Source organism: Pseudopipra pipra, chromosome 15 (genome assembly GCF_036250125.1).
Source record: "Pseudopipra pipra isolate bDixPip1 chromosome 15, bDixPip1.hap1, whole genome shotgun sequence".
In the NCBI taxonomy this organism is placed as follows: Eukaryota; Metazoa; Chordata; class Aves; order Passeriformes; family Pipridae; genus Pseudopipra; species Pseudopipra pipra.
Window position 1 is genome coordinate 9,952,713 of NC_087563.1, and position 13,604 is coordinate 9,966,316.

Sequence of the window (13,604 nt, forward strand, 5' to 3'; positions counted from 1 at the left end):
AGCCGTGACTGAGGGCCATGAAGTTCCTAAGGAGATTGGGGAACCTTCTCTACAGGGACATGGGGCTGTCCAGCCTGGAGAAGAGCAGGTTGTGTGGAGACCTCACAGCCCCTTCCAGGATCTGAAGGGCCTGATGAGGAAACTGGAGAGGGACCCTGCATCAGGAACTGGAGTGACAGGACAAGGAGGAATGGGTTCAAAGTGAAAGAGGGGAAATTTAGGTTAGCTATAGGGAAGAAATTCTTGGCTGTGAGGGTGGCGAGGCCGTGGCACAGGTTGCCCAAGGAAGCTGTGGCTGCCCCATCTCTGGAAGTGTCCAAGGCCAGGTTGGGAGGGGCTTGGAGCAACCTGGGATAGTGGAAGGTGTCCCTGCCCATGGCAGGGGGGGTGGGACTGGATGATCTCTAAGATTGCTTCCAACCCAAATCATTCTGGAATTCCATGACATCGAGTGATGCCCCAGTGAAGCACACAATGGTCGATGTCACCCGGGGCCAAAGGGCAGCAATGGGGATCCCGCCTCTGTGCAGCCGCCCTGGGTCATCTCCACCCTCAGTGCTCTCTGTGCCCAATCTCTGTGCCCGGGCAGAGCTGTGGAAGTGTCCCAGCTCCCACTTGTCCCTCTCCATCCGTTGTGCCACCGGGACACGGCCCGTCCCTCGCGTCCCCCCTCCCGCCGGGGCGGCCGCGGCCCCTCGCGCGGCCTGCAGGGGGCGCCCCACGCGCAGTGCGCGGCGGGGCCGCCAGGGGGCGCGCGCTGCCGCGGCGGGCGGTGCGGGCGGTGCGGGTGAGGGGGGGGAGCCGCCGCCCCGCCCGCCCTCAGTCGCTGCCGGAGCCGCACGGAGCGCAGGGCGCAGCGCTGTCCCTTCAGCACCGCTCCCCCCGCGGGATCACCGCACGGGAACCGGCCCCGCCGCCGCCTCTCGCCGCCTGCTTTGCAGTAAGTAGTGCCCGCGGAACCCCCCGCCCCGACCCCCAGCCCCGCCGCCCCTGGGGGAGCCGGGAGGGGGGACCCCCGAGTGCCCCGGGGTGTGCAGGGGAGGGGCTCGGCACCCTCGAAGGGGCTGCAAAAATTGGGGGGGAGGTGGATCAAAACCACCCCTAGGGTCAGTGGGGGATTGGCGCCCCGTCCCCGTGTGCCTGTCTTTCCATGTCCCCTGTTCCCGTGTCCCTGTGTCCCCGGGCATGTCCGTGGCAGTGGTGGTGCTTGGTGGCACTCCTGGCAGTGCCGGTGACATTCCCGGTAGTGCTTGTGACATTCCTGCTGGTGCTGGTGGCTCTCCCCCTGATGCTGGTGACATTCCCAGCAGTGCTGGTGGCATTCCCGGTGGTGTGGGGTCCGCCGTGTCTGTGCTGACAGCTCGAGGGGAGCTCAAGGAGTGTGCTTGGGATGTCTGTGTAAGGCAAGTGTGTCAGTGAAGTGAAGTCCTGTTCCCTGGAACCCAGGGACCGATGCATCACCCCACAGCGAGCAAGGAAAGGCAGGAATCCTCCCCTTCCCACTGCCCCCGTGACATTGATCACCTTCCTGGTTTTAGGTCTGGAAAGCAAGGTCCAAGGATGGTGAAGCTGGGGAGTAATTTGAACGACAAGAACAACAAACAACCATCCAACGAAGATGGTTTTCAGACAGTTCCTTTGATCACACCTTTGGAAGTAAATCACCTGCAGTTCCCGGCTCCGGAAAAGGTAAAGCAGAATCAGATGCTGCTCCTGCATGGTTGTGCACACCTATGTGCCCCGTGGTTTTCAGTGGGCTCTGGTGATAGGACCTGTGGCATATTTATTCAATAAATAAAAAGGGGCTATCTTTCATAGTGTGTTTACCTGTTTTTACATGGCAAATAAGCACGCAACTATCCCCCAACTCCTTCCCTCTTCAAACCCTCCCTCCCCTCCCAAATATTCTTAAATACAGCTGGAAAAAGCTTGGCGTGTTTCTCTTGCAAGTGCTGAAGAAACTGAGGAGCAATTTAAAATGTGTTATTATCAGTAAGATTAATGGCCTGCATTGAGAGTAATGTGATAACTCTTCCGAAATGAGCAGCTGTTTTAATTATCTCAGTTAAGCTCCGTTTTCTTTTCCATGGCTTTGCAAAGCTTATTTGAGCACTGAGGATGCTGATTTCTCTGAGGAGAGTGGTTGAGATCCTGGGGAGCAGCCCAGGGGTTTGTTTGGCCCTGACCAGAGGACATGGTTCTCCCCTGCCCTCTCAACTCTCTCACACCTGAATGCAGCACTAAGATGTCCAGGAATGTGTGTTGGCAATTGGCTGTGGGTTGTGGTTGGGATTTTTTGGATGCAGCATGTACTAGGAAATCTTTTGTCTCTGTTGGTGCAGGGATGATGCACATCAATATAACCTGGTGAGGACATGATGAGACTGTAAAAATCCATATGCCCCAACAGCCCTTACCAAAACAAAGCCTGTCTGCAATGTAGTTCCCAGATACCACAGAGGTGGAGCCAACTCACCCCAAAGTACAGACAGAATGATTAGATCTCACAGGATAATAGAATAACAGCAAAATTAACACTGATGTTTATTGAACATATATCCTGTTTTTACGGTGGTACAAAATGAATTTTCCCTAAATAACATTAGGAGAACATGATGATGGATGTGATAAACCTGCCTAGGTAGACAAACTGTGTTTATTTTATGGTAGAGCTGAGCCAACTGCCTTGACATCCTGGAAACCAGAGCTGTGCCAGACAAAGGAGCTGGTTTCATTCTCCATGTGCCTCATGACGATCAGGTGCAACTTTGCTGCATTCAAGGGAGTTAGATTTCCAAAACTGTTGTGAATGAGAGGCTAAACCAGCCCTTACCTATGACTGGTAAATAAGATTAAGCAAAATAATTCAGGCAAAGCAGTATGATTTGTCATAGATGTCTGAAAACCTCAGAGGAAACTATAGGTGTGTAAAAGTAGCTCCTTTCATGCCACTACAAATGGCGCACTGAGATCACCCAGTGTCACACGGTGTGAAATTTAAATGACTCGTGGATCAGGTGAGACATGGATTACCCAACAAGAATTCTTTCAGCCTGATAAAGTGGTAATGAGTGTTCTCACAACCACCATGTTCCAATTGCCTGTTGGTGAACAAACACTGGAGTGTATTGGTCTGCTGTGATTCCTTGCTGATTTTTCTGTTTAAACATGCCTACATCAATAATTCACGTGTTGTTAGGTTACATTACCTTCATTAGCATACATTACTGTCAGTGCATCTACTGACATCCATATTTTTCTTTGCTGGAAGAGTGGGATGTATCTCCAGGCGTGCTGAGCATGATTCAGAACTCATTAGAGTCAGAGGTATTGATTTCTGCAGGCTGTGGTTCAGCTCCTGTGTGCAGCAGGCCTGGAGTTAACGGGCTGGAGATCCCTTCACTAGGAAGAGAGGTTATTTATGATAAAAGCAAAATAATTCACAATCTGTTTCCTTTGCTCTCTGTAGAACAGGTTCTGTTGGGGTGAGTTCACTCCAGGGCAGAGGGGCTGTTTAAAGACCTGCTAATAAGGAGCTGAGCCTCAGGTGAAAAGCTTGGGCAGAGGTTAAGTGAAAGGGGGAAATTGCAGCTTTGTACTTAGGAAAGCAAAGCTGCTGCTGAATTCAGTCAGGCTGTGAGTCTGAGGAGGAGTCGACATGGATTTCAAATATTCAGGGTGTATTCTTGCTGGCAATCAGGAGGCAAGGTTAAAAAAACTACCTAAAATTGACTTTTTTTCTGTCTTTTCCTGAAACCTGTCAGCAATTGATTTTTAGCCTGGGAGAGTGAGAGCATAAGGCAAGGTGTTTTCTGTGCCTCCTGCATGGGATGCTGCAGGAGTGACCAGAGCTAAACCAGCCCTGGTGTTGGGGTCTGTGGGCGACAGCTCAGCAGGGATTTAAAGGCTCACAGGTTTTCTGCAATGCAAACCCAATCCTGCTGACAGCAACCACAGGGAGGCAATGCTGCCGGCCAGCTCCTGCCTCGGCACTCAACAAAGAGCTGGGCATTGTCCTGGCATTCTCCTGTGAGTGAAACCTAAAAAGGACCCTAACCCTGCTAAATACTCCCCTTTCTGAGCTTCTCTTTGCCCTTAGAAGGGATCTTCTTTTCTGAAACTGTGAGCTCTCGACCTGGATCTTAACCTTGGGGTCAGGGCAATCCAGGGTGCATCAAAAACAGGGCAAGGAGGTTTGGGGCTCTGTCCTTGCTTTGACTTCAGTCTGTCGTAAAGGAGGAGTAGTAACAGCTTCGGATAGTGATCCAAGAGTGCACAAGGTCTGTGCTGAGCAACCCATCTGCAGTTACTGCCAGTGTGCAATAATGCCTTCACCTTCTGTATATTTGCAAGCTCTGTTCATTTATAGACTTTTTTTCAGTTGAGTTTTAGACAGCTATATGCAGGTTGAAGAAAATCAAACCTGTTATTTGTCAGATCCTTAAAGCACCCCACAAAGCCTATGGCATTTACAGACTGAAAATTGTTGTTGAAGGGCTTTAAATACCTAATTTTCCTTCATTTTAAGGATATTTCTGTAACTTGAGTGACTCTCAGCATTAACCTCTGTAGGTGTTTCACCACAGCTTCCATGATGTCTTTCAAAGTGTTTTCTATGTCTGGCTCCCCTTTCAGAGAAGGGATAGGGAGAAAGAACAAAAATAATGAGGCTTTTGCTTATGTGATGTAATCCCTGAAGCCCATCTGTTTTCAGATAGTTCCTTGATTCTAAGAAGTGGGGGGTGGGAGGGCAAAACACTTTCTTAAAGGTGTGCTTAAATTTACTGTCTGTCCTTTTGGAGGTGCTTTCCTAACAGGCTTGTTTCTCAAAGCACTGTGAGCTTAGCAGCTCCCTCTGACTTCCACCTTGATGCTGCTGGAAAAATGCAGGCAGGAATTCATGAGGGTTCAATTTGGGAATCTTTTGTTTTTAAATTAAGGGCCACTGGACTATTTCTTTTTCCACCAAATGAGGATGTTCCCTCCCAAGGCTCGTGCTGTTCCTCCTGCAGCATCAGCATTCTCGTCCTTCTGTCAGCAGTTGTGTGGCTGCGAGGGGAGAAATGTACCCAGGATCGTAATTTCCCCCCTAGGGTGCTAAACCTGCTGTGTATTTATATTTATTGACTATCTTCAATCATTTCCCTTGTCCCCTGTTTTCTTGCTGGGGCAGAAGGCAGAGACAGGTGCTCCTAAATAATTTTTGCATGGGCTTTTTGCTGAAATCCATCCGTAAAACACCAGTGACAAGCTCTTGACCTGGCCTTTTATGTATCTGAATCTCATTTCTTCTGATTCAAGAAGCAAAAAAAACACCAAGCCTTTTATCTTTTAGGACCAAAGGGGAAAAGACGAGGTGTTGCCTTGTTTTCCGACAAAGTGCTTCAGCTGTAATTGTGTCTCTGCAATGATAATGCTGAAAGATGTGCAGCTTTTCAGGGACCATTCTGTTTAAATGAGACCAACAACTGGGAACCCCTTGGTCTCTGGGCTCACTTCAGTGTAATCCACCAGGAAATGCCTCACTTCTGGCAGAAAAATCCTAATTTTACATAACACAAAAGTGCATGAAAGCTATTGTCAGGGCTGGAAAAAACATCCGGCATCTCTTTTGTGGTGAAGACTGCAGAAGGCTTATCATGTGGTCCATTGTTCTTTATTTTGAATGCATCAGGAGGCTCGAGAATTAATTTCTCTAGTGGCAAATTCCTGCCATCCAACCCAAGAAAGAAAAAAATAGATGTAACTGCTCTCTTCAAATGCCTTTCCCGCCCTGTGCTCCTGCCCTTGGCTGAGGCCATGGGTTTACACAGAGCAATCAAGAGTTCCTGAAAATCAGGGGGGTCCCTTGTGTTCACAGCCTGTCCCTGTTGGTTTAACAGAAAATAATGTTTGGTCCTGGCCAGCTGAGCAGGAATAATTAATAGTAGCTGGATGAGTGCTCTTGTACCTCGGGGACTGCTTGGAGCTGTGTCCTGAAACACTGATGTCAGCCTGCCCTCTGTGAAGCCTGGCCAGGCTGAAGGCACACGTGGTCTGGGAGGTGTGGAGCTCGTTTGGAGTGTGTGGGGCTGTTTTCGGGGTGTGTGGAGCTGGTTTGGGGGAGCTGCTGCACGTGGTGGGGCCAGAGGCAGCTCAGCCTTCCCCGCCAACGTCTGGAAGGGCTTGAGATATAGCTGGGGACAGGCTGCTGTGCTCCTGTTCATCTGCTGGTGAGGCTGGAGGGATGGGGCAGGGATACTAATGTGGCAGGTGGAGAAAGGAGGAGTTAAAGGGAGGAGGAGGATGCAAAGGGAAAGAAAATGTGAATAAAAGAAAGGAAGGGAATAAAAAGACAGCATTGCAAATATAAAGGAACAGGCAGGCTGTCTTGCCTTTCCCCATCCTTTCCTTTCTCCTTTCTTGGGATACTCTACCTAATCCCCACAAATGCCAAAGTCTGAGCTTCCTCTCCTGTGACATTGTCCCCCTCCTACACTACGCAAATCCATTTGTCCTCTAAATGTGTATTTGAACGTAAACACCACCTCTGCTTGTTAAGCTGTAATAAATATTTGCAGCATCGCACTCTCTGGCAGAGCAGCGTTTCTGGGGGAACCTTTTTGATGTTGTTTGCGTGTTTTGGACAGCCCTGCTTGTGATTCTTGGCAGTTCATGCTCCTCTCTTTGGATGTCACTGCTGCTGTTCTGGCTTTCCCCTCACGCACCAACCCCTCCGCTCGCAGGTGATCCGGGGCTGTGCCAGGATCCAGGCACTTGCTCACAGGCACCTGGGGTAGCATCCAGAGGCCTCCCGTGCATCCAGATAACGTGTTGCTGCTGCACAGCTTCACTTTGAACATCCCAGGATTTCTGTAGCCTGTGCAGAAATCTCCCTCCTTAACTGCACTGCCATCAGTGTCTGAGTGAGGGGCTTTAAAGCCGCCTGGTTTTGTGAGCTCCATTGCCTCTCTTAAACTCAGTTATGTCTGCGCTGCAATCCCTGGAGCTGCATTCTGCACAAACAGCAGGAATGGACACAGGGAAAGTGTGTGAGGGTTTGGAGGTTTGGCCGAGCCTGTTGCAGTCTATTCTTTTCTCTAACATAAAAGCCAATTACTTAGGGTGGAAGCATTTCAGCAAGACTGTGAAATGAACCCCACATACCAGTTACTGACTGGTCTGGAAAGGAAAACTGGGCTGCATCCTTGACTGGTGTAAATCAGGGCAGTTTAGAGGAAATCAGTGGAGCTCTGCTAATTTACCCCGGCCAATTTGCCCTCACTACAGTTGAGAGATTGATTCTTTTGTCTGCTTTGCTAAACCTTCTCCTGGATGAACCTACTGAAATCAATTTTTGTCACCCCTTCCCAGCCTCCTGTGGGTTCCTGCTGGTTACAGTCACCTAGGGATTTGCAGGGAGACTTAGCTGGATAAATTCCAAGCTCCTTTTGTGCTTGGAGCCCTGCCTTTCCCTTCTCAGCTCCTTTCAGCTCCCAGCGCAGCCTTTGCATTCTGTGCTGCCTTTCACTGGTGATGCCAGGGCTGATTACATTTGCTGTCTTTGTCCTTTTGTGATGTTCCTTATGCCTGGAATATCCTCCTGGCACTGATTCAGGAGACCACTTTTTTCCTACCACTTTTTTTTCCAGAAACTCATTTCCAGCACAACACCTATTAGATGAGGGGTAAAAAAGCAGAGTACTGACCCTGGCTTTCTCCACTGACTATGGATTTGATCCAAGGGACCTTTCTCTTAAATTTTCCTCTTTTTTTTGCCTTTTGCTGCTTGATATTTCAGACATGTTATGTATTCAGATAGTGACTGGGGTGCTGTGGGCACTACCATTACATATATCCCAAATGCCAATTTTAACACTAACCTTTGGGAAATCTGCCTGCTGAGATGTGTCCATCCTATAGATTTGGAAGCATAGCTGTCTATCCCATGGGAAGGGACATGACTATAATTATTTGGGAAAGTTTTTAAAGACCTAATTCTCTAAAAATCTGGGAATGTGCAGCATGGTGTTTGCCAGGGAGTCTGAGAATACTGGTTCACCTTTTCCAGTGTGTCCTGTTTCTAGCAGTAGCCAGGGCAACAGTCAGAAGGAGGTACAGGAGATGCTACATGGAGCTGCTCATGCCTAGCAATGTTTCATCCTAAGCCTGCAAAGAAAAGGATTGTTTTAAGCCCTGAAACATGATTTTTCCATCTCTTCTCCTGCATTCTTTTACTGCTAAGTATTTTAACTTAGCAGTATTGTGTACGTCTCATTTGCTCTTTGAAGCTGGCTCTGTGTGAGGATTAAGGCTTGCAGGTCACTGGAGAATTCTGTGTGAGCAGGTGGTGAATTTTGGCCATTCCTTGTCTTGGAGCTCAAGGAGAGAGAACTTGCCTCAGTCACAGTGGGTTTAGTGCCAGACTGGAGGTCACGTTTTGCTGTCACCAGACACCTTGGGCAGGTGCTGCATGGGGGACTCAGGCTGAGGTCCTGCTCAGCTACTGATGCTCAGTTGGGTAACAAAGGCAAAGGAAACCATGACATTGGTGCCAGTGAGGAGTTTATATTTTTCCTTCTCTCTCTGCAAGGAATGAAGAAAGGGGTGAAAAGGAATGAAGCTGAGTCTCATTTTCATTTAAAAGAGAGCCTGACTAATCCACATGGATACTGAGTGGGGGTGTTACAACCATTTTGTGGGACTACAAAGTCCAGCTTTGAACTCAGAAGAAACCTTTCTCCTTGGTAGCAGAAACACATTTTGTTTATCTCTTCTGTCAATCCAACAGCCACTCCGAGTGAGAGACTCTTCATTATTAATAATCCCAGGAAGTAGTATTTTAAATTTTTATGGCTTGTGCTTTGCAGCACCTGAACCACAATATATTACATGCACTGTGGCAGTGAAGTGGGAATTACAGCAGGGCAACATGTCCTTTTCCAAATGAATAATTTAAAGTTTTCACAATGCCTGTTATGTTAAATATTATTTCTCATTTCTTCAGGGAAAACCGTAGAGCTCAAACGCAAATATAAAGTGGCAATAAATGATGTTAAGTTTAGCCAGTTGGACACAAGACCCAGAATTCATATCAGTTCATTTTCTGAAACACTTACTTCATCCCTTTGCAGGAAAATGCTTTTTAAGGTTCCATGCTTAATGCGATATTTTTCCATTTGTCACATTTCACGTCTACTCTGCTTCTTCCTCCTCAAAGCAAATGCTTTTAATATAACCCACTTGGTTAGAAGCTTGCTTTCTTTTTCATTTCAGAGTCCCAAATCTCTAGACTTCCCAGCACTCTCCTACTGTTTACCTTCTCAAGGTTGTCAGTGATGGATTTCCTGCTGGTGTAGGCAGACTCTCATCTGTTGTTTCTCATCTCAGCACACCTATAATTTTCCAAAGCATCACTACAGAGAAGATGTCTGGTCCTGCATTCATTAAAGCCAAGGAAAGGTTTCCTATTGATTCCAGTCATGGCACTAACATTAAGCCTGGAATAATAAGTGCATTTAGGTTTAGGACTCAATAAATGTATTAGCAAACAGTATCATTACAAACGTCTTGCTTGTGTGGAGCAGTGTGATGGATATGGCTTGTGGTCCTGTTGTGTTGGGGTTTTATAGCTTTCACAGGCCATTCCCTACAGACTGCTTTGAGCTCTTCCAGAAGAATGAGGGATTGGAATGAGGAACCAGAAGATACAAGAAAAAGAACAGAAAGTCAAAACCTTTCCAGATATGGGGAGTGTTATCACATCTGCTGACCTAGGATGGCTGAGAAGGACAACTCTGCAGAGAGCTGCCATTTTCCATAGACCATATGACTTCCTTCCCATCCCAGTCACACTTTGCTAGCCCTTAATCCCACAAATGTTATATTTGTATGGAAAATCTGCTGGAGCTACTATTGTCAGTCATTAATGAAAGCTTGAGAAACACGGTGCACTGTAAGTAGCAGCGACCTGTGGTCTGAACTCCTGACTCTGCCACCAAATGCTGGTGTGACTCAGCACATTATTGAGGTTCTTTTTTTGTCCTTTTTTCCCCTCCTCCTCTATCAGTAATATGGGATCCTGGGGTCATGCTGGTGTGCACAGCGCCTTGAGCACTTGACTAAGAATTCCCAGGATCCCCTGCCAGCAGCCCTGGAACTGGCTGTGGGAAGGTGCCTCAAGCGAGTTGAAGCTCTGATCAGCCAAAGCACTTAAATGCACAGTTAACTTTAAATATCCAGCTAATCCTGCTGATGTTAATAGGACTACTTGCATGCTTAAGTGCTTTGCTGAATTGGTAATTAATTAGTTCGAATACCAGATAAACCTGGTTAAGGAGGAAGCTTCAAGGACTGCAGTGTGGATTCCTGTCATTAGATTCCTCTTTTTGGTGGTCCATGGAAGCCCTTTTCTCTCCTCTTGTATTCTTACAGTCACTGGGCAAACCTCATCTCGGAGGCAGCTTTCAAAGAACAGTTTTACATCAGATGTAAAATGAAGAAAGTCACAGGTAATTTATTTGTGTCCCCTTTATTGCATCTGCCATAAACAGCACAGTCTCTGCAACCTAAAGGTAGAGGATCTCTGGGAGATAGTGTGAAAACTTTTAAGAACAGGTCACAGCAGCAAGTTAATTTGCAGGGAGATCCCCTGAGCTGTATTCACCTGGGCTCCATCCCCAGTTCAGACTGTAAAGGGCTACAGAAGGGCTGGACTAAGCTGGCGGGGAGGCTGCTCTCTTTGGTGGACAATCACAGCACACCAAGTGGGTCACAGTTATGAGCTGGTGCTGAATCAGAGCTTAGATAACAAAACACAGAGGCTGACAAGTGTCCAAAAGGGTTCTAAGGGTTTTTATCCAGCAATTGCAAAGGCTCAGACAGCTTGAAGAGCTGTTTGGGCTCCTCTTGCTTTTTAATATTCATTTGCAGGTGTGCAGGTTGCTTCAAAAATAATAAAACAATAAATAAAATAGATAATAATAGAATAATAATACAGTAATTCTCTACTCCAATAAGCTAATGGTTAGGGATGCCAGCTTAGACCAGCCAGACCCTTCTCACCAGGAGGACTGAGTTAAGACAAGCCTGGTGGAGCTGGCAGCAGGAACTGAGAGCTCAAGGAGACAAGTGCAGAGAATGGGCAGAGAGGTGTTTCTGCAGTGGGAGTGGAGAAGAGGCTAATTGTCTTTTTTGTGAGTATTCTAGAGATTACTTGACCATTTAAGCACCGGTTTGATTCAGTTTATTGTCAGTACTCAGTTTATTGTCAGTACTCAGGAGGCCCGAGCACAGCCAAGCTGCTGCCAATTCTGGAAGTTGCCCCCTTACAGCAGCTCATTTCCAACAGTGAGAGCATGCCAGGGAAGGGAACGAGGAGGTGAGCATTTCTTTCACTTCAGTTTGAATTGCAGCCTACACAGGAGCCCAGTTTTATATTCACTTCCACTGGTTTCAATCCAGAGTGACTCTGCCCAAGTCAGCAATGCTGCAGAACCCACAAGGAGAGGGAATGGGGGTCACTGTGTTTGCTGTGGCTTGTAATAAACGCCAGTAGCTCTCCCAGGAAGCCTGTCCTGGTGTGAGATGAATGTACCTTGTTTGCATGGAAACAGTGGGATCCTGGGCTGGGCTGGAACTGCTCCGGGGCAGCCGGTGATGAATGAACGCTGATCATTGCGCCGACTGTGGAGTCAGGGGGGTTTTATTACTCCACATTCAACAGCAATTTGGGTAGCATTTCTGGAACTTTACTGCTAGGAATTTTTTTCTCACTGACAAAATGGAAAGAAAAGGTGAAAAAGGAGTGATGGCAGGGAACGGTGAGGGTGGGCAAAGCAGAACCTTCCCACCCAGCTCAAACAGAAAACTGGAAAATGAAAACAGATCAACCAACAAAAATAGTAAAAAAAATCCAGTAATGTTTAAAATACAGAAAAGTTTCTTTATAAGATTATTATTCCTTTTCTAAATTTGCACTTTTAACTTTGCAAGAGTTTGCTCAGGGTGATTTATTTAGGCTACAGGGGACTGAGCAAGAGGTAGCTCTGTTCTTCGAAATGTACACCCCATGCCCTCAGCAAAATTGCATTTTTGTCATTACTGGCACAGTATTGAATGCTTCCCCCCCACTGCAGGTTTTCAGTTTTCTCTTTGACCTTTGTCATTTGATTTCTGTGCTCTCCTTTAAAGAGGAGACCTCACCGACTGCCCTGTCTTTCTTTCTGCTGAGTAGTTCCGCCGGGTGTCTGACAAAGATACTTTTGGAGAGCAGACTTTTAGCTTTTGCAATGCCAGAAGGTATTTAGCAAAGGTACTTCTTACCTCTTCTGCTAAAGGTTTTTGATACCTCTGCAAACTTCTCTGAAAAACACTGACCAGCAGGATGACTCTGGCTCTGTGCACACACGTTTCACTGCTGGCACAGTCAGCAAATTGTGCTTCAAGCAGCTTCTGATCTGGCTGGGGACTGAGCTTGGTTATTTATTCACAGACATGATAGAATTGCTACTGCACCTGAATTGGATGCCTTGTGAAGGGCTGTGTGGGTTTATTTTCAGTCTCATGCTGTATCCCTGCAGACAGCATAATTCAGGCTTTCCTGTTTATAGGGTATTGGTTGAATGTAACAACAGTGGAAAAAATACCCATAAGAAAACTGGTGTTGATGGCAGAGAATGGAAGAAAATTAAATTGTATGTAGAAACAAGTAAGGTTTTAATCTGATTTTCTTTCTTTTATTCTGGCTTCATGGTCCTTCCTTAAGACCCAGTGTTAGAGTTTGTGAAAAAGCCCTCATGTAAATTTAAAAATTATGTCTGCAGCTAAGATTTATACCAAGCAGGAAGCATGAATTTGGGGGAGTTGGATATTGTTTGAAAACAGAATGACTGCAATTTCTAAACACTGGTTGGCAGGTGTTGTTGGCTGAGACTCTGTAATTTTCTATTCTGGGTTTACAAAAGGCCTGCAAGAAGACTGGAAGGCTGGCCAGCTGCATGAGTCCTGACTGCACTGGCCTCCTTTTGAGGGAGAAAATGAGGTTATTGCTTGTTTGAAACTCGGAGCTGACCTGGGCCAGATGGTCTTGGTTGGAGAGTGAGCTTTGCCTTATTTTGGCCGCAGTGTGCTGGACATAGTGGGCAAAATGGGGTTTGATTCAGTAGGTTCAGAGTGTAGTGCTAGGATTTATCCCAAACCTGTCAAATCAAGCTTGTCCCCATTTGTCATTTCCCATCATCTGTGTTGTGCCATCTGAAACCCTGAGCTACAAAATGCTGATATAAATGTATTTGAGTGGCTTTTTGTCCCCTCTTCTTCCCAAGTCTTAATATTGCAAATGCTACTGTAATAAATACTGTTGAGAGAGATTCACTGAAGGATGTAAATATTCATCAGTCTTTAATGATTTGCATTTGAATCCAGAAAATTGGCTTATGACTCCTCACTGGTTTTCTGTCACTCTGATTTTCACATGCATTAAGTGCAGGAGGATTAAATACCTGGGGTTCTCTTTGGTCCAAACCAGACTTTGCTGTCTTCATTTGGAAATAAATCCTTGATTAGCTGGGAACTCAACCTTGTGCATCACTTAATCTTTTTCAATCCTTCACAGCGTTTTTGTT

The 13,604-nt window shown here is 46.7% G+C and overlaps 1 protein-coding gene across 1 annotated transcript in view; it reads left to right on the forward strand.

Annotated features, from left to right (window-relative positions):
• Positions 1-776: 776 nt before the first annotated feature.
• The window catches only part of NSG2 (neuronal vesicle trafficking associated 2), a 33,934-nt gene continuing 21,106 nt past the window's right edge, over positions 777-13,604 (forward strand). The window contains exons 1-2 of the mRNA XM_064671774.1: positions 777-940; positions 1,539-1,689. Coding sequence (XP_064527844.1) covers positions 1,561-1,689 — 129 coding nt within the window. The 5' untranslated portion in view covers positions 777-940; positions 1,539-1,560. The remainder of the gene's footprint in view (positions 941-1,538; positions 1,690-13,604) is intronic.